Source organism: Myxocyprinus asiaticus, chromosome 32, assembly GCF_019703515.2.
Source record: "Myxocyprinus asiaticus isolate MX2 ecotype Aquarium Trade chromosome 32, UBuf_Myxa_2, whole genome shotgun sequence".
Classification (NCBI taxonomy): Eukaryota; Metazoa; Chordata; class Actinopteri; order Cypriniformes; family Catostomidae; genus Myxocyprinus; species Myxocyprinus asiaticus.
The window spans coordinates 17,245,992-17,273,565 of record NC_059375.1 but is presented as its reverse complement, the minus strand read 5'-3'; the positions used below and the strand labels follow the sequence as shown (position 1 = coordinate 17,273,565).

Sequence of the window (27,574 nt, the reverse complement as noted above, 5' to 3'; positions counted from 1 at the left end):
TACATTTACACCTGGTAATATGGGTCTCATTAGACCAATTATGTTAAGCGGGCAGCAGGCGGGCAGCAAGCGGGCAAATGGCAGGCAGCACACCAAATAGTCTTCATTTAGAGAAGGTAAGTTTGGAAAATCACCAATAACAAATCAGTCATAATAATCTGTGAGTGCCGTCCAAGCCAGTCCAGTCATGATGCAAGTAACCAAAACACACGTGAATTTGTTATGACAGCTACACACATAAAACAAACACAATGCAAATAATGTTATAAGTAAATAAATAAAAATACACAAAGCAAATAATTCCACACAGTGACAGCAAAAAATCTGTATGCCAAACTTAGTCACATTAGAACCTGGCCTGCGATGCCTCCCCCTCTTTTTTCTGTAGTCGTCCCGAATACCAAAAGTCATTTACACAGCTACGGGTGCTTACCAATATCTGGTGGGTCTAACCCCTTTGCTTTCTCTAGAAGAGCATCTAAGTGGGGCTACAATGTCTTCTGTCCCCAACCCTCCAGGATCTAACACAGGGGGGATACTTTGCTCTGACTGGCCATGGGCAGTCACGTCTGATGGATAAGGCTGACTTGGGGTAACTGTAGGGAGAAAAGTCATGGGCAGAAATAAAGGCCAACTCGGCGGCTCCCTTCCGCCAGACTCCTGGTTTTGTTCTACTCCAGGACACTCCACCTGGCCAGAAAGAACAGGGGCACATATTATTCCGATGGAATGTCTTCTCTGGCCCACCCTTTTCCTCCAGATGTACCTTATACACAAGCATATGTGGGGTAAGTTGGGACAAAATTACAAAAGGAGTAGGTTGCCACCATCGAGCAAGCTTCACTTGGTTGCGTCTACGAAAGTTCCGAATCAGCACCCTTTCACCTGGAAGAAATGGTGCATCTTTAGCTCTCTTATCAAACCTTTGCTTATTTTTCCCCTAACACTTCTCCATCTGTGCAAGGACCTGTCTTGAAGTTCTGCTAAGTATTTGATGATGAACAGAAACTCAGCCTTCCAAGTCATATCTCTTTTCTTGTGCAAGTGCCCAGTTTGCTATTTCTATAGGTAACCTAGCATGGTGAACATGCAAAACAAAAAAATGGGGTTAAACCTGTGCTACTATACACGGTGTTTTATATGCTTGCAACAGAGCAGGTAAGTGGTCTGGCCATCTCACTTTATCTTCCTCCTCCAACGAACCTAAAAAGACAATAGAGTCTGATTAAAGCATTCACATGCCACATTTCCTTGTGGGTAATATGGAGTAGTACACACCTTAACACACCCATACAAGTGACAAATCTGTGCAATCAATGACTATTCAAAAGCTGGGCCTCGATCTGACAATAGTCTCTCTGGGCAACCCCATGTCTGAATAAGGTGGCGCCACAAAGCCTGCGCCCATAGATACAGCCATCTGGTCCTTTGTAGGCACAGTCCAACCATACCTAGAGAAAAGATCTGTCATCACAAGGAGGTAAGAATATGCATCTTTAGACTACCCAACAGACAAATAATCAATCGCTACAGTCTCTAATGGATAAGGCGTAACAATGGGGTGTAGTGGGGCAATTACCACTGATCTGGATTTATTTTGCACAAAATTTGGACATTCAGTGGTCCACTCTCATATTTCCTAACCAAGTCGTGGCCAGTAAAAGTTCTGACGAATGGCTACTTCAATATCGATTTACACCCAGGTGACCCATTGCCACATGGTTGTGTTCCCATACTCCTCGGGCCTTTAGTGCAGGAACCACCACCTGCTGCCTTGACAGACCAGAATATTGTTCCTTCACCACTCTTACAAGAATACCCACTCTCAACTGAAAACGTCTCCATTCACAGAGCAATCTATGTATTATGGGTGAGGCGGCTTGTCTAGCCGTTCTCCCTGGGATTATCCCTTGTCAAACCCATTCACACAACTCTCACAAGGTGGGGTAAGCTTGTTGGTGGGCTGCCCAGTTAACTCCCTCATCAAGCAGGGGATCAATCTCCATCTTGTTGGCTCCCACGTTGCCTCCATCACCTGGGGAAGCCTTGACAACACATCAGCATTCTTATTAGCACTGCCTGGTCTATACACAATAGTGAATTGGTAATGGGTCAGCTGTGCTGCCCATCTTTGCTCACTGGCCCCCAAGTGAGTGGTATCCAAATGTACTAAAGGATTATTATCAGTAAAGACTGTATAGGATGAACCCCAAAGATAATCCTTAAACTTCTCTGTAACTGCCCACTTAAGGGCCAACAGCTTCAACTTAAAGTTGTACAATCGAAATGGTTGAGAAAAATCTGCAAAGGCCAAGATAGGAGCACTTAACAAGGCAATTTTAAGTTTCTCAAAAGAGGATTGGCACGCAGCAATCCACAACACAGGCTGGTCCTTCTTGCCAAAGTAGCATTACCCACTAGGAGGGAATGCAATGGGGCTGCCACATTCGAAAAAGCTTGAATAAAATGGCAATAATATCCTACCAACCCCAAGAAGAACCTAACCTCATGCATGGACCCTGGTGGCTTCCACTCTTGTATAGCAGCAGTTTTGTCAGGGTCTCTGCTGACCACATGGCCCAGGTATTTACCTTCCTCTGGAAAAGATGGCACTTGTGGGGCTGGAGTTTAATCCATGCTTCTGGAGCCTCTCAAATGCCTGGTCAAGATGTAGCAAGTGACTTTCGAAAACAGGTGAAAAAACAATCACATCATCCAAATATATCAACAGAGACTCATTTACCATGTCACCTAAACAGCACTGCATTAGCCGCTGAAAAGTTGAAGTGGTGTTACACAGCCAAAAGGGCATCTTCTCAAACTCAAACAGACCTAAGGGGTAGTAAAGGTGGTCTTTTCCGTATTATTGGGGTCCACCTCCACCTGCCAATACCCACTGGCAAGATACACAGCATTTCGCTCCCACTGTGGACTTTGTGGAAAACTAGGGGATAGCTGTTTTTTTACTTCCTCAACTAATGTCTTACCAAGCACCACTAATTGTTCTTGAAGCTCTTGACTAATTTAAAACTTAACACTTTCCTTCCACTTTTCTGGGTTACCTACAGAGTCGACTGATGGTGCTGGGGCCCTAACTCTCGAAGACCATGTCTACCTCCAGTGCTCGAGCTTCAGTACAAGCTTGTGAAAAGGTAAGTCCTGAGTCCCTGCGCACCAGCTGCTGCATTCCCTCTGCACAGTTCCTGACTTCAAACCCAATATTAACTGATCACGTGCTGTTGAGTCATCCTGTGCAGACCCCTGTGGTTCCCTTTCCTTCCAATTAGTAAAAAGCTCCATTAAGCATAGAATAAAAGCTACTACACTCTCCTCCTCAGACTGTCTGCACTTAAACACCTGCACCCATAGCTGTGATAAAGAGGCTGGTTTCCCATATAACTTCTCCAACTCATCCAAAATAAAACATCCCTTTTAGCATCCTCACTTAAGGCCCCAACTATAAAATCAACCTCTTGGTTTTCACCAAGGCCTTGGGCTCTAAGCATTGCCCCCATTTGCATATTCCAATCTCTAAAATTTATCTGGCTAATATCGCCTGAAAATGTGGGCATCCATGGTATGCTTATAAACCATGGTATTACCATAGTATTCACAACTGTTGGATCAGCCATTCTAACTGTATCAGGATTTTCCTCTGGCGCCTGACTGTGCTGCATGGTAAGGGATCCTTGCTGACTTATGCCAAAAAATTGTCACAGTTTTAATTTACAAAAGGTTCAGATCCCAGGCCACAGCAACACAACCATACACCAGTCAGGAATAACAAATTAAATCTTTATTTAAGAAACTTTCATTAAGAAAACTCTTCTAAAATCTTCTCTATAGCTTTAATCCCAACCCAAAATCCCATACAGTCCTTTAGAGCAATATAAAGCACCCAGCCCAGTAGGAAGTACTGGCCCTTTAAAATGCGCACTCGCCAGCGATCCAACCCAGGGGCTAGGCCCGTGAGGAATATCTAACATAAGTCACGCAACACCTATACAGGAAAAAGCAAACATGTAAGTGGAAATAAGCAGCTGCACGTTCAAAATCCTCACATTTAAGCAAACAACGGGATAGGAAATCTTACGGCCCTTTGCGCCACGGAACACTGGCTCGTCACTCACGTCCCTTGTGATTACCGCCAGATGGATCTCCTCTTGGCCATCGATCACACCCGGACCAACAGTTTGGATAAAATAATAGACACTCAACACCCAGCACAATGTTTGTCTCAATAAAAACCTGCCCAAAATTTACAAACAGTAATCACTTCCCTTTAGAATATGAGAGAAGCACCATCAATCACTTCCTCTCTCAGGCATGCAGCAAGCGAGCAGCAGGCAGGCAGCAAACGGGCAGCAAGTAGGAAAACGGCGGGCAGCAAGCGGGCAGCACACCAAACAGACTTTTTCTCAGGAACCTCCCTCTGCTTTGTCACAGTCGCCATTTATATAAGGTAAGTCCAGGAAATCACCAATCACGAACCAATCATAATAATCTGTGAGAGCCGTCCAAGCCAGTCCAATCATGACGCAGTAATTAAAACACACGTGAATTTGTTATGACAGCTACACACATAAAACAAACACAATCCAAATACACAATGTAAATAAATAAAAATACACAAAGTAAATAATTCCACACAGTGACAGTGAAAATCTGCATGCCAAACTTAGTCACATTAGAACCTGGCCTGCGACACAACCTCTGAAAATGATGCCACGCACAAACATTCCTAAAAATTTTATCTCAGCACAAAACACCACTAAAACCTCCACATCCATGTCAAAAAGCTCTAGTGACCTTGAAAGCAAACCAGATATGGGCAAATCGAAAGGCTGTGCATATCTTAATAACTCGCATGAACAGCATAACAAAACAAATCAAAAGGAAAGACTCTCAATATTTTGCAGTTATTGTAATGTAATATAAATCAGACAACACCTTAAAGCAATGGCATATAATTCATTGAAATAAAGAGCGGTGCGCTTTAACAAATCCAACAAGTAACATATTTGAATAAAATTAGCTTTTAAAACTTTCCAATAAAGTTTACTACACAGGTCTGCACTCAAGAGTAAGAACTTCAGAGAACCCTGTCAGCTTGACATCCATATGATCAAAGCTTTTGATTGGCAGAGGGGCAAAGGCAAACGTGCTCCTCAGGCTATCATTGAACACTTGTTGCAAATATGCAGGAGATTCTCCAGATCTCCCTCGATTATCATGGAGGATGATGGTCTTGCCCCACACACAGCATATGAGAATGATTAAATGGCTTTATTTCAACAGACCTTGATAATTAAAGAATTTCTCCAGAAGAATATCTACTGTTGTCTTGTTTTTTGGCAGAATTATTATAATTGTTATTACCATAGTTTGGGTTTTCTTCAATTATTACTATAATTTTACAACAAATAGCATGTTTAAAATCATGTGGTTCATGTAGAAAGTCCTGTTCATGTGTGTTTGATCAGGTTTGGAGCTAAACTCTGCAGGATGGTGGGTGGCCTTCCAAGAACTGAGTTTAACACAGATGAGACTGCATGGCTGTATGCTTGATTTTTGCGCCTGTTAGTAATGGGTGTCGCTGAAATAGCCAAAACTTAGCCACAACAAATACTTTCGAGCATATAGTGCATTTGTGCACCATTTGTCCAGCAGTCTAGTTAACGGTCAACAGACAAGGCACTTTTGTACATCCGTACTCCAGTTCCCACTTGTATTCTCACAGCCTGTGTATTGATGATTTGTTCATGTCTGCCAGGCACAAGACAAATGCTGGCAAATAGAAAAAAATGTATTCTATGCTGAGACTGTGGATAATGATGATGAACGCCAGTAGTGATTCCAGGTCATTTCTGAGGCACATCTTCCCTTCCAACCCCTCAAGAAATGGCAGCATATTGATTTCCTGTTTTGGAATGTCTCTGGCACTTAGTACCCCGCTATTATCCCCAATTTAAATCAGGGCATGTCATGACAAGCAAAACAATGGATCGTCCTTGTGGAATAGTTGTAGTAAGGTATGCAAGTGATGCCAGTGGCTCGGCTTGCCAAGACGTGCTGTATCTCTCACTGTTGACTTTGAAACTTGGTTTTTTTTTTTTTTTAGGGAGAGATGTTGTCCTCTGCTAGGTCAAAAAATACATCAAAGGACTCAGTGCCTCTATGGATGATTAGTTCCAGAATTGGTTAACTGACATCCATTTTGTAAAAGATCAAGCCTGACAGACTACCTCATTAGCACCGAAGCCATAATGTTCCGCAGAGGCATAACAGGGCCTCTCTCTCCCTGATGTGACTGTGGGTTAATGTGGATATTAAGAGATCTGTTTCCTCCATTATCATGTGGTTGTTCATCATTACCCAGGCCTGCCTTGTGTTAAAACCCAGTCTCCATTTATAGCCAAACATCATGGGTGAGTGGGTTAATGCACAGCTGCACCTTGTTGTCTGGTGAACTGAAACCTATAATGAAATAGCTGGAGGTAAAACAACTAGACCTCTTGCTAGCAAAAACCATTGGAAAGTCAGCATGGTTGTAAGTTTCATTCCCATAGTCAGGTGAGTTTGGATCACTGCTATTGCTCTGCTGACTGGACTTTGGCCATGCCCTCCAGTGGACTAAATCATCCCATTAGTGGTCTCTTAGTGACCTGAAATCTCTCTCTCCAGGGGAGCAGTGTGACCTGCTTCACATGTTTTGCTATTTAGTATGCGCTGCTGATTGATGGTGAATCAAGGCCACTGTAATAACGGTCACTTTGGTTAAAAATGAGCTACATGGTTTCAGAAACTATAAAACACCCTTTTTCTCTGCCTCGTCTCTTGAAGGAATTCTAGACATTTTTATGCAATAATTATTCTGTAAATTTATAGTACAACCACTTAATTTCAATGGCATGGTCTTTACAAGCACACTATTGGATATAAACACAATCAATACATTACCATTAGTAGAGTATATTACTATAGCAGGTGTGATTCTTTAAAGATCCCATAAAATCGCTTGACGAGTGCAGTTTCCCATTTTAACATTTATATCTCATTAGAACAACGACTATTTGATTATGTGAGCATTCATTGGATTGCACAAGCATCTGTGTAGTACAAGGTGAGTCATCAATATTTTTGGTCTGTTTTCCTGGAATTCTTCTATCTTCCATGTGTATATCTGCTAAATGTTAATTTTTTTAATTTTTAGAAGCACACTAGCATATGGATGGCCTCAAAGCTAATAGATATTGACTAAAAGACACAAAAATCAAATTCTGATTTAAAAGGGTGTTAAAAATATTATGGATGGTTATAGAACAATCTTTTTATTTTACTGCCGTCATAAGCAGTAGCCTATATTATATCTCTATTAAAACTAATTATCTATATCTAACCATTAGTGTATTACTATTGTAACAGGTGTGATTATTTAAAGCTGATGTGTGGAATTATTTCAATGTTAAAATACTTTCTCCTATCCCATCCATTTTTCAACAATTGGAAATTTGAAATTGTATTTGGAAAACTATTTTCAAATGTTTATTTTTGCAATTCCACTTGGTGACGCTAGTGTTGCAGAAAAGACAACGTTCAGTTTAGAATTTGATTTGAAAGCACAGCGATTACATTTTTTGAGAGAGATCATTTGTATCATGATATGTGAGAAAGAGAAGAGGTAAAAAAAAAAAAGGAAAGAAATTTGAAGAAAATACACAATCAGAGTTTGAGGCTCAGTGTGTGAAGATGGATCCAGATGCTGAGATGTATTATTAATTTAATTCTACATCATGGACTAGAAAGGTGTGCACAAGACAGGTCTGTGCGTCAAGGAGAAAGCATTAGCTATAAATGATTGATTATGCTTGTTTTTTACAGTTAAGTCATTACTTGCCTATAAAAACACTGCCTAAAAATTTCCAAAACCATTGTTGGGAAGTGATCAGTGGTCTGTCAGAGGAGGCAAATGAGGCTGAGCCTCCTCAAAAACCTAATGTAACAACTCGGTTAAATTAACATATTTAATTAACAGTTGTTTTAATCAATTTACATACTAATATGAATAAATAAAAGTAGTAGGGTTTTATTACTGTATAAATCGGTAATAAAAACATAAAATCATATAGCTCCGAACATTAGCAAACTGACCAATCAAAACAGTTATTCAAATGATGCAACATCATTTGCTTACACCCAAAAAGCATTGAAAACAGCAAATCAGAGGCTAAATGGAATATGTTCCTTTTCTGCATAAATAACCAATTTTTTACTAAAGGCAATCCTTTAAGCCAATCAGATTTTAGTGTCACGTTAGTGTGTCACCAAGTTTGCCTGAGGTAAACACAACAAGTAAAGAGAGACTTTCAAATTTAGCCGAAATATCAATCAAATCCAAATGATTGAGGGATCTTAACATGTGAGAGACTGAAAGACAGGATCATATATAAATTTGACTCACTGAATGAGCGGAGAATGATGTGGCTCTACACAGGTAGAGCTGTTATTATTGGTATGGGGCCTAACATTTATTTATAAATGTTTGTTTTGGTCAAAGTCTGTAAATGGCACTGCGTGATCTGTTCAGTTTGTTTAGTATACTGACAATTGTTAGGCTGGTGATCGGTAAGATAATAACACGCCATTTATTTTTAAGACTATTTTAAGATATCAAGGAGAGACCATTTTATACGGGGGCATAATTATCAGCAAAAAATATGATAATAAAACCTTCTGCAATCTTTTGTTGGTTTGATCAATCAATATTCTTTTACATATCGGCCTCCCCGCAAAAACATTCCCTCATGCACAGCCACTGGGAGTACCTAACTGAAAGTAGCGTCACTTAGGATGGTTCATATAAACTAAGCAATAATTATTTTTTATTTTTTTTTAAACGATTCACTGAGTATCTGAATGAATGTATGAATGAATGAACGTTACACAACGGACTGGGAGATGTTCCGGTCCGCCTCTGATGACGACATCGAGCTTTACGCTGATAGCGTAATGTGTTTCATCAGAACGTGCGTAGAGGAAGTGATTCCGACCAGAACTGTATGAATCTATCCGAATCAGAAGCCATGGATCAATAGCGATGTTCGCGCGGCACTTAATGTGTGGACCTCCGCTTTTAATTCCGGGAACGCGGAGGAGCATAAACAAGCCAGTTATCAAAACAGCAAAACGCCAGTACAGGAGCAAGATTGAAGGACAGTTTAACACCACCAACTCTAGAAGCATGTGGCAGGGAATTAACATCATCACGGACTTTAAAGGGAATAAAAACTCTGCCATGAACACTGCTGCCTCTCTACCAGATGAGCTAAATACTTTTTATGCTCGTTTCGAGGGAAATAACACCGCCCTCGCGGAGAGAGCTCTCGCGGCTGAAGCTACAGAGGTTAGTTCACTCTCCGTCTATGTAGCGGATGTAAGCCGATCCTTCCGACGGGTGAATATCCGCAAAGCCGTGGGCCCAGACGGCATTCCGGGCCGCGTCATCAGAGCGTGCGCGAACCAGCTGGCTGGTGTTTTTACGGACATTTTCAACCTTTCCCTCTCTTTGTCTGTAGTCCCCACATGCTTTAAAACATCCACCATTGTGCCTGTACCAAAACAATCAAAAATAACTTGTTTAAATGACTGGCGTCCTGTTGCTCTGACCCCCATCATCAGCAAATGTTTTGAGAGACTAATCAGAGATTACATCTGCTCTGTATTGCCACTCAATCTCGACCCGCTGCAGTTTGCTTACCGCAACAACCGCTCCACTGATGATGCCATTGCATCTACAATACACACTGCTCTCTCCCACCTGGAAAAAAAGAACACTTATGTGAGAATGCTGTTTGTAGACTACAGCTCAGCATTCAACACCATAGTGCCCTCCAAGCTAGATGAGAAACTCCGGGCTCTGGGCTTAAACAGCTCGCTGTGCAGCTGGATCCTGGACTTCCTGTCAAGCAGACGCCAGGTGGTTAGAATAGGCAGCAACATCTCCTCATCACTAACCCTCAACACTGGAGCCCCGCAGGGCTGTGTTCTCAGCCCACTACTGTATTCCTTGTATACACATGACTGTGTGGCAACACATAGCTCCAATGCCATCATTAAGTTTGCTGATGACACGACGGTGGTAGGTCTGATCACTGACAATGATGAAACAGCCTACAGAGAGGAGGTGCACACTCTGACACACTGGTGTCAGGAGCACAACCTCTCCCTCAACGTCAGTAAGACAAAGGAGCTTGTGGTTGACTTCAGAAGAAAAGACAGAGAACACAGTCCCATCACCATCAATGGAGCACCAGTGGAGAGAGTCAGCGGCTTCAAGTTCCTGGGTGTCCACATCACTGAGGAACTCACATGGTCCGTCCACACTGAAGTCGTTGTGAAGAAGGCTCATCAGCGCCTCTTCCTCCTGAGACGGCTGAGGAAGTTTGGAATGAACCACCACATCCTCACACGGTTCTACACCTGCACTGTGGAGAGCATCCTGACTGGCTGTATCTCCGCCTGGTACGGCAATAGCACCACCCACAACCGCAAAGCACTGCAAAGGGTGGTGCGAACTGCCAGACACATCATCGGAGGTGAGCTTCCCTCCCCCCAGGAAATATATACAAGGCGGTGTGTGAAAAAAGCTCGGAGGATCATCAGAGACTCCAGCCACCCGAGCCATGGGCTGTTCTCACTGCTACCATCAGGTAGGCGGTATCGCAGCATCAGGACCCGCACCAGCCGACTCCATGATAGCTTCTTCCCCCAAGCAATCAGACTTCTGAACTCTTGATCTCCCACGATCAAAATACATCAGCACTGCACTTTATTACCCTTACTCTTATAACTCACACCAGACTGTCATAAATTATATTATTATTATTATATTATGTTCTCTCTTAACAACTGACTATCAACCGACAGCCTGAATGTCAACACAGTACAATACTGTAAATTATATATATATATATATATATATATATATATATATATATATATATATATATATATATATATACTTTTTTAATATATATTTTTATTTGTAATTTTTATTGAATAATGTGTATCTATATAGTAAAAAAAAAAAACAGCATATTGTATACTGTACAGTGTATGTTATTATTTGTATATTGTTGAGTGTAATTATGTGTATAACAGATGTTTAAATTGTGTTGTGTTAATTTGATGTTACTGTAAATTGGTATATGTCTCATCACTGTCACGACTGCTATGTTGATCGGAACTGCACCCAAGAATTTCACACACCATTGCACTTGTGTATATGGCTGTGTGACAATAAAGTGATTTGATTTGATTTGATTTGATTTACATTTATATAGCGCTTTTCTGACACTACACTCAAAGCGCTTTACACAGTGAACAGGGGACTCTCCTCAACCACCACCAGTATGCAGCATCCACCAGCTATTGGTGGAGAGAAGAGACTGGAGTGATAGAGTCAATTAATGGATGGAGATTTTTAGGAAACCATGATTGATAAGGGCCAATGGGGGGAATTTGGCCAGGACACCGAGGTTACACCCCTACTCTTTACAAGAAGTGCCTTGGGATTTTTAATGACCACAGAGAGTCAGGACCTCGGTTTAATGTCTCATCCAAAGGACGATGCATTTTACAGTATAGTGTCCCTGTCACTATACTGGGGCATTAGGACCCACACAGACCACAGGGTGAGCACCCCCTGCTGGTCTCCCTAATACCTCATCCAGTAGTAACTTCGAAAGCTTTGATGCATTTAGCTATTTTGTATTAGTAGCTTGTAGCATAGCTAACAACTTTTCTTAAGAGTAACCATTTTACTTTAAAGTAAGATCAGTAATTTTATGAAGTATGTCGAAGTATGACTTACACTGACACCTAGTGGCCTGGATGCTGCATCATTCAAATATGGTAGTTTTCAGTTACCAATGTCATTGTAGAAATTCACTATGCACAGTGTGCCAGGATTAATTTAATCCATGAATATAAATGTCCAATAACAGAGATTAAGGGAGTAGTATTTAGCTGGTCATGTGATACAAACATGGCTGCCCCCATGAGGCACTCCTGCTCCATGTAGAATAAAACGTCCTGGTTACTTGTGTAACCTCCGTTCCCTGATGGAGGTAACGAGAAGTTGTGTCGATGTAGTGACACTAGGGGTCACTCTTGGGAGCCCCAAACACCTCTGCTTTTTTTGAAAAAAGGCCAATGAGAATTGACGAGTGGAATTTGCATGCCACTCCCCCGGACATACGGGTATAAAAGGAGCTGGTATGCAACCACTCATTCAGGTTTTGTGCTGAGGAGCCGAGACCAGGTCCTGGCCATTTCAGTGGGTGGTTCAGCATCGTGGCAAGAGGGACACAACATCTCGTTCCCTCCATCAGGGAACAGAGGTTACGCAAGTAACCAGGATGTTCCCTATCTGTCACTCACTCGACGTTGTGTTGATGTAGAGACACTAGGGGTCCCTGTACAAAATGCCACAACTAGCTGAACTGTGTTACGTGAACTGGCGGTGTGTGACGGGCAGACTGCTGTGTGCCTCATAGCCAGCGCACCAGACCATCACGTAACCTCCCCCAACGCTCTTATGAGTGTCGAACAGTCCATCAGGAACAAGTCAACTGCCCAACTATAGGGACAGGCTAGCCCAGCTGAGGCCTCTTTTCCCTCTCTTTTCTCCCCAAAAAGAGTGGAATTTGTTAACTGACTGGGAGCCATAAGTTTCTGCGTCGGGGGCTGTCCCTCCCAAGGGGAAAACACTGCGGAGACCACACCCCGCCCAAAAAAGGGGGGGGGGGTATTTTGAGTGGAATATGTCACATGGTCTTACCGAGTCTTGTCGGAAGTATGTCATGTGGAGAGGTCCCATGGTAGGTCCTACCCAAAGGGGGAGGAGTTTCTACGGAGCATGGCGACCGGGGGCAGAGGGGTCTCTGCCCAAGGAAGACGCAGTTTACAGACAGGGAAACGATTTTGTGGAAGATATCACATGGGGTCGCCTTCAGGGAACCAGCACATGTGGCGCACCTACCTCAGTACAGGGTCTCATTATCGCACGTACTGGGCCGGCAGCGAGTTTCTCCGCAAAATCAACTGCCAGAGGGATAAGGAGGAATGTCATCCAGGGATCACAGTCTGTGAACACGACTGGGAGTCAAGAGTGCACGTCTTCACCTCAAGGGAGGGGAAAGGCGCTATGCTTAAGTGGTACACCTGGCCAGCTGTCCCGGAACTTACCTGCTCGTGCCTGCCAATATACGGAATGAGACCGGCTCAACCCAGAGATTGTAGAACCTTGCAAAGGTGTTGGTTGTTGCTCAGCATGCTGCTCTGCAGATGTCTGCCAAAGAGGCGCCACTGGCCAGGGCCTAGGAGGCCACCACACTCCTGGTGGATTGGGCTCATAACCCCACAGGGGGTGGCCTGTCCTGAGCCTGATATGCCATCGCAATGGCATCAATGACCCAGTGGGTGATCCTCTGTTTGGAGACAGGGCTTCCTTTTCGCTGTCCACCAAAGCAAACAAAGAGCTGCTCGGAGCTTCTAAGGCTCTGCGTGCGATCCAAATAGATGAGTAAAGCTCGCACCAGACACAGCAACGCCAAGGCTGGGTCTGCCTCCTCCTGGGGCAGCGCTTGCAGGTTCACCACATGATCCCTAAAAGGGGTTGTGGGAAACTTGTGCACAGAGCCCAGTCGGGATCTCAGGATCACGTGAGAGTAACCCGGACCGAACTCCAGGCACGATTTGCTGACAGAGAACGTCTGCAGGTCCCCTACCCTTTTGATGGAAGTGAGCGCAGTCAGGAGGGCAGTCTTCAAAGAGAGTGCCTTAAGCTCAGCTGACTCCAAGGGCTCAAAGGGAGCTCCCTGTAGAACCCGAAGGACTATAGAGAGGTCCCACAATGGGACAAGGCATGGTCTGGAGGGATTCAACCTCCTAGTACCTCTCAGGAACCTGATGATCAAGTCGTGCTTCCCCAAATACTTACCATCTACTGCATCGTGATGAACCAAAATAGCGGCTACATACACCTTCAGGGTGGAGGGGGACAGCCACCCCTCCAGCCTCTCTTGCAGGAAGGAAAGCACTGATCCAACTGCGTATCTCTGGGGGTCTTGGGTCGGGAAGAACACCACTTAGCGAACAGATGCCACTTCAAGGCATACAGGCGCCTCGTAGAGGGAGCCCTAGCCAGAGTGATCGTGTCTACCACCGCGGGTGGTAGGCCACTTAGGTCTTCCACGTCCCATCCAGGGGCCAGACGTGGGGATTCCAGAGGTCTGGTCGCGGGTGCCAGATGGTGCCACGTCATTTGCCGGGGGGGGGCTTTCACGAGGAGCGTGAGATCCGAGAACCACGTCTGGGTGGACCAGTAGGGTGATACTAGGATGATCTGCTCCTTGTCCTCCCTGAACTTGCTCAGGGTCTGTGCAAGTAGGCTCACTGGGGGAAATGCATATTTGCATAGTCCAGGGGGCCAGCTGTGTGCCAGCGCATCTATACCAAGGGGTGCCTCGGGCAGGGCATACCAAAGCGGGCAGTGGGAGGATTCCCGGGAAGCAAACAGGTCTACCTGTGCTCGACCGAATCAACTCCAAATCAGCTGGACCACCTGTGGGTGGAGTCTCCACTCTCCCCTGAGGGTAACCTGACATGACAATGCATCCGCTGTGGTGTTGAGGTCGCCCGGGATGTGAGTGGCTCGTAGCGACTTGAGGCGCTGTTGACTCCAGAGGAGGAGATGGCAGACGAGTTGTGACATGCAATGGGAGTGTAGACCGCCTTGGTGGTTGATGTACGCTACCATCGCTGTGTTGTACGTCTGGACCAACACGTGCTTGCCCTGGATCAATGGCCGAAACCTCCACAGGGCGAGCAGTACTGCCAACAATTCTAGGCAGTTGATGTGCCAATGCAGCCATGGGCCAGTCCAGGAGCCGGCGGCTGTGCCCATTGCATACGGCACCCCAGCCTGTCTTGGAGGCCTCTGTTGTAACCACAACGCACCTGGAGACCTGCTCTAGGGGAAACCCTGCCCGTAGAAATGCAAGGTCGGTCCAAGGGCTGAAGAGGCAGCAACAGATCAGCGTGATGGTCTCATGATGTGTCCAGCGGCACCATGCCCATCTTGGGACTTGAGTCTGAAGCCAGTGCTGAAGCGGTCTCATATGCATCAACCCAACCGGTGTGGCCACCGCTGAGGATGCCATATGCCCCAGGAGCCTCTGAAAATGTTTCAGTGGAACCACTGTTTTCCGTCTGATTGCCTTTAGACAGTTCAGCACTGACTGTGCGCACTCGTTCGTGAGGCACACTGTCATCGAGACCAACTCCAAACCGAAAAAAGAGATGCTCTGAACTGGGGAGAGCTTGCTCTTTTCCCAGTTGACCCGAAGCCCCAGTCGGCTTAGGTGCTGGAGCACGAGGTCCCTCTGTGCACACAGCAACTCTCGAGAGTGAGCTAGGATTAGCCAGTCATCGAGATAGTTGAGGATGTGGACACCTGCTTCCCTTAGCGGGGAAAGGGCTGCCTCTGTGACCTTCGTGAAGACGCGAGGGGACAAGGACCAGCCGAAGGGGAGGACCTTGTACTGTACGCCTGGCCTTCGAAGGAAAACCGCAGGAAGGGTCTGTGTTGAGGTAAGACTAAGACGTGGAAGTACGCGTCCTTCAGGTCTGCTGCCGCGAACCAATCTTGATGCCGGACGCTCGCTAGTATGCGTTTTTGCGTCAGCATCTTGAACGGGAGTCTGTGCAAAGCCCGGTTCAGTACTCGCAGATCCAGGATTGGTCGCAACCCACCGCCTTTCTTCGGTACGATGAAGTAAGGGCTGTAGAACCCTTTCTTCATCTCGGCTGGAGGGACAGGCTCTGTCACGCCCTTGCTCAGAAGGGTAGCATTCTCCACACGCAAGGTAGCGGCATTCTCGCCCTTCACCGAGGTGAAGTGGATGCCGCTGAACCTGGGCGGGCGCCTGGCAAACTGAATCACGTAGCCGAGTCGGACGGTCTGTGTCAGCCATTGCAACTGGTTGGAAAGCGCGAGCCACACGCCCAAACTCCGGGCGAGGGGGACCAAGGGAATGATCACATCGGACGTACCGGTGGGTGGGGCCTCGCAGAGGGGTGGCACTCAAGGTGCCACGTCGAGCGGATTCGAGCCCCGTGGCCGTGCTGAGTCCAGGGACATCAAAGCACCTGGCTCCTGCCACCCACCATAAGATTGGTCGAGGAGGGGGGAGGAGGAGTCACATCCCCATAGTCCACCGGACCCAATCCCGTGTGGGTGTGTTTGTGCCACAGCTGGGCGCACAGGGGCTGGGGGACCGCCGCTGGAGCGCCATACCTGGGACGGTGGACGGTGGTCATGACGACGGCCGTGCTCACCGGACATGTGACCCAGGGAACAAGAAAACTGCTCTTTTGTTGAATTTTTGGGTACCGCAGCCTCTTGGTCATGTGGCAAAATTAAATGAAAATGAAACAAAAGATTCTCCTCCAGGCCCTCCATCGGGGAATGGAGTGGTCTGCTCACCAGCTCCAGAGAAGTGGGTCTCCTTGCCCCTGGGTCGTCCGCCTCAGGGGCGCTTCGAAGCCTTCCTCGGGTTCTTAGCGGCTGGCCGTGAGACGGGTGGTGTCTGCTTCCTGCACTGGGTTCCACCCCGGGGCCGGGCCATGGGGGCGGGCTGCGGCAGAGCCAGTGTTGTAGTTGCAGGAGGACGCCCTTGGCGACAAGCAGACTGCTCTCCAATGCTGCGCTCGATAACTCTTCTTCTTCCCGGGCTCCAAACAAGAGGTTGAACTCACTCTAAGATGAGCCGGCGATCTCGTCCGAGCGCCCGACCAGGGCAAGCGAGCGTGCTGGGGAATGGGAGGTCCGTGGGGGGATACCCGGCGGAGGTGGTCCCATTGAGGTCCCCAAATCGCCCCCAGTGCTAACCGGCACGGCCTCATACCCGTAGGTAGAAGGACCGAGGCAGGGAGCCGCTTGGGTGGCTTGCTTTCTTACGAATGCAAGCCACGACCGCAACGTTGCCATGGGCATGTTCTCGCAATGAGGACAAGACCCATCCTCGAACAATGTCTCCACGTGGGCAGCACCTAGACACGTAAGACAGCGATCATGGCCGTAAGAAGCGGAGAGATAACGACCGCAACCAGGAATAACACACAAACGGAAAGGTATCTTTAAAAAGACGTTCAGTGTGTGCTGCTCTTTTAGAAAGAAAATATAATCTTTTTAGAATATACTCTTTTAGTTGTTTCTGCCGAAGCGCCCAGGGGCGTTCTCTGCACTCCACGGGTGCAGAGGGGGAGAAGCCACTGAAATGCACCGTAGAATCCAGCAGATGAGGTGAATGAACTTTGCGGATGAATTCAGCTTCAATGAATATAACCGCTCGGCTCCGAAGAGAAAATCTGAATGAGTGGTTGCATACCAGCTCCTTTATACCCGTATGTCCGGGGGAGTGGCATGCAAATTCCACTCGCCAATTCTCATTGGCCTTTTTTGAAAAAAAGCAGAGGTGTTTGGGGCTCCCAAGAGTGACCCCTAGTGTCACTACATTGACACAACGTCGAGTGAGTGACAGATAGGGAAGACCTTTTATAAGGTTACTGATATGGCTGAACTCTTCATCTCACATGATTTTATACGTTTCAAAGTGATTGTTCATTTCTTTAAAAGTAAAACCTTTCAAATGAGGAAAACAATTACTGAGTGCACCTTTAAATTATACGTAGCTTGTAGCTTTAGCAAGGTACATTAAAGTAGCTTCCCAACACTCTCCAAAATATGCAATTACGATACCTGATTATTACAACATACTAATGCAAAAAGTCTGTAAGAATCAACAGTGAAAGATACTGTATCATAAGATCACTGTATCACAAATGGAGAATTTTACTAGACAAAAAGAGTAGAGTAACACAGCAACAGTTCCAATTTATCACACAGGCACAACATTCCTCAGATATTAAAATGCTAGTTTTGTGCCATTTAGCTCATTTGCTTTAATAGTTTTTAGTGAGCCTTGCTTGGTCTAGTTTAGCACACCATTAGCACCGAGAGGGGAAACTGCGCTGTAGTGGTGTGTGTGGTGCAATTTGTTTGTGAGCTGATGGCAGTTAATTGCCTTGTTTTAATGGTGCTGGATGCACCACAGGATATAGTCCACATTAAAGATTCACCATGATAAGTGTGGAGCACATTAAAACTCTGGAAAACTGGCCAACACACAGTAATGAGCCCAGACACAGCACATGCACACATATGAGATCACAAAATCTTTAAGTATGAGACAAATTACTTAACCCTTGTGTAGTCTTAACATTCTGTATACTCCCCTTGTCCTAAGGGTCAAAAATGACCCACCTTCACCAAACCCCTAAAATAAAGCAGCTTAATTGAATTTTAAACCCCAAATCTATTTTGCACTAAGAAAAGAAAGTCTGTCTTTGTGAATATGTGGGTTTTACCTCTTCACAGTGCAAAAAGACTCTATTTAATCAGTGGACACCACTCGTTTTTATTACAACACACCTGTCATAATTGTTTTCTTTACTAAAGTAGAGTTTTTATTATTATTATTATTATTATTATTATTGCTAAAGGTACTGCATAGGTGTAAACATTAGTTGTTTAGCAAGAGATAGCACTTGTATAGCCTAAGAAAGTAGCAGAAATGTGCAGAAAGTAGTTCTGAATGCATTTTATTGAAGGGAAACTATAACAGTCTTGAACTTTTTTGGCAACATAGTGGTATATTCTTATACACTGTGCAATGAGGAATTCAACTACAAAATGCTAGTCTTCTCCCATTTTTCGAACCATTGCCCCCACCCACCAGGTGTATAAACAACAACAATAAATAAGAATAAAATAAGATAATAGATACAAAACAAAAACCTGAAGAACATAAATCAATCAACTCTAATTAGCACATGTAGGACAGTATGCAAGTGTGTGCGTATGGACTTTGCAGATGTATTTCACACATGTGCAGCACATAGTATTTGTTTTACAGTCTTTCTTTGAGGGGTAGAATTGGCATCTCCTCCTCTTGCCTGCCCCAGCTGCAGCCTCAGGTGGATCAGGACAAGATTCAGCCCCCTGAACAGCTTTCACAAGCACTGCAGAGGCTGCTGTGCGGGGGAGGCGCTCTCTTCTTTGAATGTGTGGGGTTACAAGTGAGTTTCCCAGCTGCTCCAGGAACACCCTCCTCTTGTTCTGCTTATCAGGCATCCAGGCAGTGTTGATCTTGTTCCATATCACGAAGACATTGTATAAGGACACATCAATGATGTTATGGAAGATGACCAGGGGCCAGCGGGCAGTCATCCTCTTGCAGCTGTAAGTTCCAATCACCTTGTCCAGGTTGTCCACGCCTCCTTTGTTGTGGTTGTAGTCCAGGATGATGGCTAGCTTCCTGTCCTCACGATCATTTATCTCAGCCATTTTGTGCAGTGTGCTCAGGAGGACCACATTTTTTTTCCTCTTTGGAAGGTAAGAAACTAGAATGGTGGTGGGGGTGAAGGCAAACTTTGATGAGAAGGCCTCTCTCCCCCTTGTTGTGAGGAGTGCAGGGGGGATCTCAGGCTCGTTCTTTCTAACTGTGCCAACCATGGTGATCTTCCTCCTCAGGAGCTGCTGGCTGAGTTCATAAGAGGTGAAGAAATTGTCACACATGACATTGTGCCTCCTCAGTCCATCTGTCACATCAAGCACAACCCGCATCCCCTGGTTCTTCTCCAGGCCTCCACTGGTCGGCTTCCCTGTGTAGATTTGCATCTTCCAAGCGTAGCTGGATTGTGCATCACAGGCCACCCATATCTTGATGCCATACTTTGCTGGCTTGTTGGGTATATACTGCCGGAAAGGACAGCGACCTTTGACAATAGAGATTACTATCAGTAATTAGTATCAGTGTCACAGAAAACAATCACATAAATCAATTATATTACAGCAATACATAATAAAATTAATAGTGAAAATCACTTACATAACAAATATGAAAATAAAAATGTACCTCTGAATGGAACCAGTTGCTCATCTACTGTTACTTCAGGCCCAGGGTTGTAGAGGTATGGCAGATGCTCCACCCACTTCTCCCAGACCTCTCTTATGGCCGCCAGTTTGTCTCTCATACGTCTTGCAGGTCTTGACTCACGGTTATCAAATCGCAGCATTCTTGAGAAAGTGTGAAAGACTTTCAGTGGCATCGTGGCACGGAAAATCGCCCTTCCAGTCTCTGCATCCCAGAGACTACATGTAGCCTCGCCTCGGGACCTATACACAACCGCTAAGATTAGCAGCCCTATGTAGGCACGCAGGTCAATCTCATCCATCCTTTTCCAGTTGTCTCCATATTTACATAAACCCTCCAAATTTGTCATCTCTAGGATTATTTTTTCGATGGCTGGTGTGATGAACATGTAGAATGTTGAGGCGATGTCCTGGGCATGGGCAACTGCATGTCTTGTGGGCCCTGGGGTCATTCTTATGACATTTTGTGCTGTCATCCTGCCCTGGTTGTTATATGGTGACAAGGACCATGTTATTTTGCTGTTCTTTGACAAAAATGTCTCTCTTTCAGCTTGGGGGATTTCTTCTTCATCTGAAGATGATGCATCGTGCTCTGGGTTGTATTCTTCCCCATCTTCTTCTTCAGATACCTCCTCCTCTTCTAAATCATTGTTCTCTTGTTCCTCCTGGACATCTGAAAAAATTAGATCTACGACCTGTTGGGCACTGAAATGTGCACTCATGGCTTCAGCAAAGAGAGAACTGGGGGTATTGTCATTTGCAGCACCTTTATAGCCTCTGACTGCATTCCCCATTAGTAAACAATGCTTTCAAGAAATGTTTATTTTGTCTGAAATTTAGTTTATTTTGTCTTAAATTGTTTTTATTTTGTCTGTGAACTTGAGTCATGTGTGGGGTCATGGAGGGGAGATGCTGCACATGCACAAGAAAGTTTTAGTTTTGTCTGAGTTCAATCAATAGCACACATAATCTCAATTTCTCATTGTGTGTGTGGGTGTGTGTGTGTGTTTGTGTCTTTGTGTCTTTGTGGTTTTTGTGGTGTGTAAATTATTTTATAACTTCTGGGTCAAAAATGACCCTAAGACAATCTTTGTACCCTGGTGGCACAAAGGCTTTCATGGAAATATGAACAAAGGCTGTTTCACTTTTTCTAATGTTGGGGTCACTCTAGGAAAAGTCGTCAAATTTCAAGTTGAAAAAAAATAATTTAGCTCGTTTTCTCTGCTGGTAAACATAGTGGCGGGTCATTTTTTACCCTTAAGACAACACTAAAGGGATAGTTTACCCAAAAATGAAAATCATTAACTCACCCTCAATCCATCCTAGATGTTTTTTCTAAACACAAAGATTTTTTTAATAATATCTCAGCTCTGTAGGTCCTCACATTGAAAGTGAATGGTTACCAACATTTTGAAGCTCATAAAAGCACATAAAGGCAACATTAAAAGTAATCCATAAGACTCCAGTGGTTAAATCCATGTCTTCTGAAATATTTTTCTAAAAATCTTAATTTGTGTTCAGCAGAAGAAAGAAAGTCATACACATCTGGGATGACATGCGGGTAAATGATGAGAGAATTTTATTTTCTGTGTGAACTATTCCTTTAAGCAGAACATCATTCAGAAGACTATCATGGATTGAAATAGCCAGTTAAAATTTAGGGGAGGATTTCCTTCTGCCCTTGTGTACAGTAGTCTGGTTTGCTATACAACACATTATTTAGCTAAATATATCCTACCTGAGGGTATTCTTATGACATTGTTTTTCCCACCACAGTTACTGAGGAAATAACATGATGTCAGCCAAGGTCTTTGATCCTCTATTTGTGGTAGAACACCAATGTAAAAGCAGTAAATACAGATGAAGGTAGAGGTCTCACTCCTGTTTTCCCATTGTGTATTGTGCACATAAATTACTTTTAGTGTGAGCTTTGCCTTGTCCTTTGAGTCTGAATTTTCTGAGATGTGTTTTGGTGTTACAAATCAAAGAGGAAAAAATATGCTATTCCACTGAGGCTTTGTGAATTTTAGAGTTTATAATAAAGGCTGTCTTTTCACTACCCCAGTACTAGAACTGCCCAAAGGAAAATGTAACTGTGCAAAGGTTACTTCATTACTGCTCAGGAAACAATGGAGACCTCAGTATGTTTAAGTATCAACATTATTTCAGATGTTTCTCCTAGAATTCCTTTATATTGAAACCTCTGACTTTTGATAGCAGACATTGGTGTTTGGGAAATCTAAGCAGAGTGTGAGACATTGGTGAGAACTCTTCTGAAACTCCATAGGAGACACATGTGAGATACTAGGTTATTTTTCTAAGGAGAAACATCTTAGAAAAGATGAAGGAGACCAGCATTATAGTGCTCGAGATCAGATTCAGACTTGATCTTTAGACTATGTTTTTATGGTCTTGGTCTTGTCATGGACTCTGGAGCATTTGAAATCTGATTTGACTCAGACTCTAACAAGTATGGACTCGATGTAACATGCTGGAACTGCTGACAATGATGATGAAGACGAAGATGATGAGAACCCAAGTGCAATTTATTTACAAAGTACATGAAATCCAAAACCCTAACTACACACGTGAACTAAACAAACATAAACAAGAACTTGACAAAAACCTGACTTGACATAAACTTGGCTTGACATAAACATCTACACTCACATTCAATACTTGACCAATAGACAATGAAAACATGAGGGCTTAAATACAAGACATGGGAGAACATAAACCAATGAACAAACAGAACTGATAACAAGATAAATTAAACAATAAACCAATGAAAACATGACACATGAACATGGAGGGAAAACAGGAATCACATGACAAGGGAAACAGGAACTAAACACTTCAAAATAAAAGACATGAATCAACAGAATACACATGACATATCTCCCCCCCCCACTAAGGGGTGGCTCCTGACACCCCAACACATAAACAAAACATGTAAAACATGACATAGATTCAAAGTTCTGTAGGGAGCGGGGGGGGGGGGTGTCTTGAGGCGTGGGGCGTGGCGAGAAAGGGCGAGGGGCATGGGACCAGGGCAAAGTCCGTGGGGGGTGAAGCCATGAGAGGCTCGAGGGGCGGAGCCATGGAACACGGTGCCCGGAGAGTAGCCGAAGACTCGAAGGGCCAAGGTGGAGCCGATGGCAGGGAGGACCAAGGCGGTGCTGGAGGCTCAGAGGAGCAAGGCGGAGCTGAGGGATCGGAAGACTGAGGTGGAGCCGGTGGGACTGAGGACCAAGGTGGAGCCGTAGGGAAGGAGGTCCCCAGTGAAGCTGACAGATCGGAGGGACGAGGCGCAGCCAGAGGATTGGAGAGCCAAAGCGGAGCCAGGTAACCGACAGACCAAGGAGGAGTCGGAGGGACGAGGGACCCCAGCAGAGCCGACAGGCTGAAGGACCGTAGTGGAGCCGAGGGAACGCCGAGCTGAGGCAATGTCGAGGGACCGACAGGCCAAGGCGAAGTCTAGGGCTCGGAGGGTCCAGGCGGGATCGAAGGGCCGAAAGTTCCCCTTGCCTGCTCAGGAGAACTAAGGGTTGGTATAAGGGTGGGAACCATCTCCAGGTCCCACTGCTCAGGTGTGGCTGTGACATGGCATGGAGCAGGCTGAGGCGTTGCTGTGACGTGGCATGGAGCAGGCTGAGGCGTTGCTGTGACGTGGACCTCTGGCTCGGCGGCGGCCATGACGTGGACCTCTGGCTTGGCGGCGGCCATGACGTGGACCTCTGGCTCGGCATCCGACTCCCCCACAGTGAACGGGGAACCGATGAACCGTAGGGCGAGGTCGATATATTGAGCCAGGCTGAGGGAACTGCGACCGCCAGGCATCAAAAAAGAAATGGACTCATTCAGACCAAATCTAACACAGTCTTTGAGGGCAACCTCATTAAAGTCCACCTGGCTGGCTAGACTGCAGAAGTCCTCAACATAGTCCTCCAGGGGACGATTCCCCTGACATAGGTGCAGAAGTAAAACTGCTGGGTTCATGGTTGGTCAAGTATTCTGTAACGTATGCTGGAACTGCTGACAATGATGATGAAGACAAAGATGAGAACCCAAGTGCAATTTATTTACAAAGTACGTGAAATCCAAAACCCTAACTACACACGTGAACTAAACATAAACATAAACAAGAACTTGACATGAACGTGGCCTGACATGAACGTGGCCTGACATGAACGTGGCCTGACATGAACGTGGCCTGACATGAACGTCTACACTCACATTCAATACTTGACCACTAGACAAAGAAAACATGAGGGCTTAAATACAAGACATGGGAGAACATAAACCAATGAACAAACAGAACTGATAACAAGATAATTAAACAATAAACCAATGAAAACATGACACATGAATACGGAGGGAAAACAGGAATCACATGACAAGGGAAACAGGAACTAAACATTTCAAAATAAAAGACATGAATCAACAGAATACACATGACACTCGAACTTGACCCAGATACCAGTTGAGTCCCTTCAATAATATACCATGAGTGCTTCAACTTATCTGATAAACATTTCTCTGACTGACAATATCAGCAATTATGACGTGTGTCCCATATTTATTGTTGGATGTGTAGAATCAGAACTGGTGATGCCAGATTCATGAATTAATCATTCTTTTCAGTCATTTCTTTTCGGTGAATTTGACAAATGGGTTAGCAAAAAGGTCTGAATCAGTTCACTACTTAGTCTGAATCATTCGGACTGCTGAATCATTTGCAGCAGTATCTCACTCAGTAAAACAGTATCTGGAAATTTTATAACATGAAGATCAAACCGATCGCTGGATGAAGTGGATATTTACCTATAATCATTTGAAAAAAAGACTACTTTTTTGAGAGGCAACTCTGAGAAACTTCAACTGGTGTGTGTCATGTGAACAGTGTTGGGGAGTAACGGAATACATGTAACGGGATTACGTATTTAAAATACAAAATATAAGTAACTGTATTCCACTTCAGTTACAATTTAAATAATTGGTAATTAGAGTACAGTTACATTCAAAAAGTATTTTGATTACTGAAGAGATTACTTTGCATTTTATTGTCATTTGTTTCATTTAATATTTAGTCCTTTCAGATGGAAAACATTTATACATATAAATGATGCGATCCAAAGTGCATTTGATCAGCGGTGAAACACTTTCTTATGATGTGTTACATTCATATGAGCAGACAGAGAAGTAAGTTTGAAGTAAGTTTGAAGCAGAAGAAATAGAAATAAACCTTGTGTAAATTGTCAGCTTTACGCTAAGTTAAAATGCTAACTTGGCATGATCATATTTTTTTATCAAGAAAATTCACTTAGATCATAATTTCTTTTTTTATAGTAAGACCTTTGATATTAGGGCAAAAATCGTATTCTTGATAATAATTTTTGTTTTGTTTTCCTGTAAAAATATCTACAAATCCTTAAAACAAGATCAATTTGATTAATCTTTTTTTAGAAACAACACTGCATAAGATATTTAGGTTTTGCAGAGAATGTATTTTTAACATATGTATTTTGTCTTACTGTACTGGCAGAGTTTTTATAGTCAAAACAAGTGAAAAAATCTACCAGTGATGAAGAAGTAATCCAAAGTATTTAGGATACGTTACTGATCTTGAGTAATCTAACGGAATACGTTACAAATTACATTTTACAGCATGTATTCTGTAATCTGTAGAGGAATACATTTCAAAAGTAACCCTCCCAACCTTGCATGTGAATTAGTTTTTGCATCCATTCATGCTGTTTTTCTGTTGTTTTATCTGAACAGCCTCTAAGTCTTTTACAAATGCTTTAGCCTTTAGTTACATGAATGCTACACATACTGATTTTTTTTTTAAATGCTTCTCTCAATGTCATCATAATTTATATAAAAAAAAAACAAAAAAACAGGTTTCTGTGCAAATGCCAAGATGAAATCCTGCAGGTAGATGTAAGCAGAAAGGCTTACTTGACTTATAATGAATGGAATATAATAGTGCAATTTGAAATGTGAATGGAAAGGCTTAGACTCACTTTCTGTGTAAACTGTATGTCATGTTTAAAGGTGCATTCAGTAATTTTTTCCTCATTAAAAACTCCTAAAGACATGAACTGTAATTTTGCAATATATGTAGGAAATCATGACCACTCATATAAAAATGAAGACTTCAGTCATATCAGTAACCTTATAAAAATCTGTTTTATTCTACATGGAGAGGGTCCGCACATGGGGGGCTGCCATTTTAGAATCACATGACCAAACAAATACCACTCGCTTAATATCAGTAACCGTCCTGTTACTTAACATTTCACTCATCGATTAAAGTAATCATGGCTGACTGTGAATGCTAAATTTCTACAGTGGCATCTGAAACTGAAAACTATTTATTTTCAATGATGCTGCATCCAAGCCGCTGGGTGTCAGTGTAAGTCCAAGATGACACAAAAACAAAAGTTCTGAATGCTCCTTTAATACAGTATTGTTTGGTTTTTAGGTCTATTTTACTTATAGTTCAGTGACTGTATAGCAGAAATGTTTACTTGACTTACAGTAAATTGAATAATGACAGTACACTGAAGCTGGTGGTTTGTATTGCATTGCAAAGCCACATAGGCACCTTGCACCTTTAATTTGAGTTTTTCACTGACATATTGTTAAGACCGACATGTCGTAATTGTAATACAATTGTGTTCACTTAACCTAGGATGTGTCATTTATTTCATTTTATGTTTTCGACTGGTAATATTATTTAAACAAAATAAGCTTAAGCAAATAATATATGAGGTAAATTTGATATATGATCCTAGAATAATAGTTGTTTAAACTTTAACTATACATTTAACACATTCATTATGAGTCTTGTCTCAGACTCTGCTTCTTCTGGTCTCAGTCTTGACTCGGACTCGAACTACTCTGGTCTCGGCCTGGACTTGGATGAGCTGGTCTCGACCACAACACTGCAGGAGACTTAAGCAAAAGTTTCCCATTTTAAACACATTGCTGTCCAGGAAAAACAATTGCGATATTCAAAGGATCTCTTTTTTGATTTGTGTGGGTATTTTGGCATTATTTTAAAAAAGCCTGAAATATCATATTTATGTACCCAAGGAACTTCAAGGTACATTTCAAGTGCCTCAAAGTTATAAAATTAATAAAGTGTTAAAACATAATGTAAATTGTAGGTTAATTATCTTTGAAATCCAACCTAAATTGATTGGGGAGATACAGGCAGTTGCCTGGAAAGTAGCCTTTGCTGTCTGGCTGGTATAGGTTGTAGTTGGCACTCCCTACGTCAATTTATAGTCTTTGAAGTCCATTCTAAAGTGACTTTTACAGATTCGAGTAGTAGTGAGTGAAGCGCCCCTTCATGAATAATTTTAGATTAGTGCATCTTGCAGTACTAAAGATGATTTCTTTCTGTCTATTTATACAATCTCCTTGACCAAATGCAGCCCCCAAAAATATGTACAATACCCTTGGACAGAGAAAATACAAGTACATATACATATATATAAAATGGAG

At 43.7% G+C, this 27,574-nt stretch overlaps 1 protein-coding gene across 1 annotated transcript in view; it reads right to left on the bottom strand.

Moving 5' to 3' along the window:
- The window catches only part of LOC127422877 (piggyBac transposable element-derived protein 4-like), a 29,665-nt gene extending 8,812 nt beyond the window's left edge, over positions 1–20,853 (bottom strand). The window contains exons 1-3 of the mRNA XM_051666684.1: positions 20,043–20,853; positions 19,081–19,902; positions 1,181–1,203 (exon numbers count right to left, since the gene is read on the bottom strand). Of these exons, the coding sequence (XP_051522644.1) occupies positions 1,181–1,203; positions 19,081–19,902; positions 20,043–20,853 (1,656 nt within the window). The remainder of the gene's footprint in view (positions 1–1,180; positions 1,204–19,080; positions 19,903–20,042) is intronic.
- Between the last annotated feature and the right edge of the window lie 6,721 nt (positions 20,854–27,574).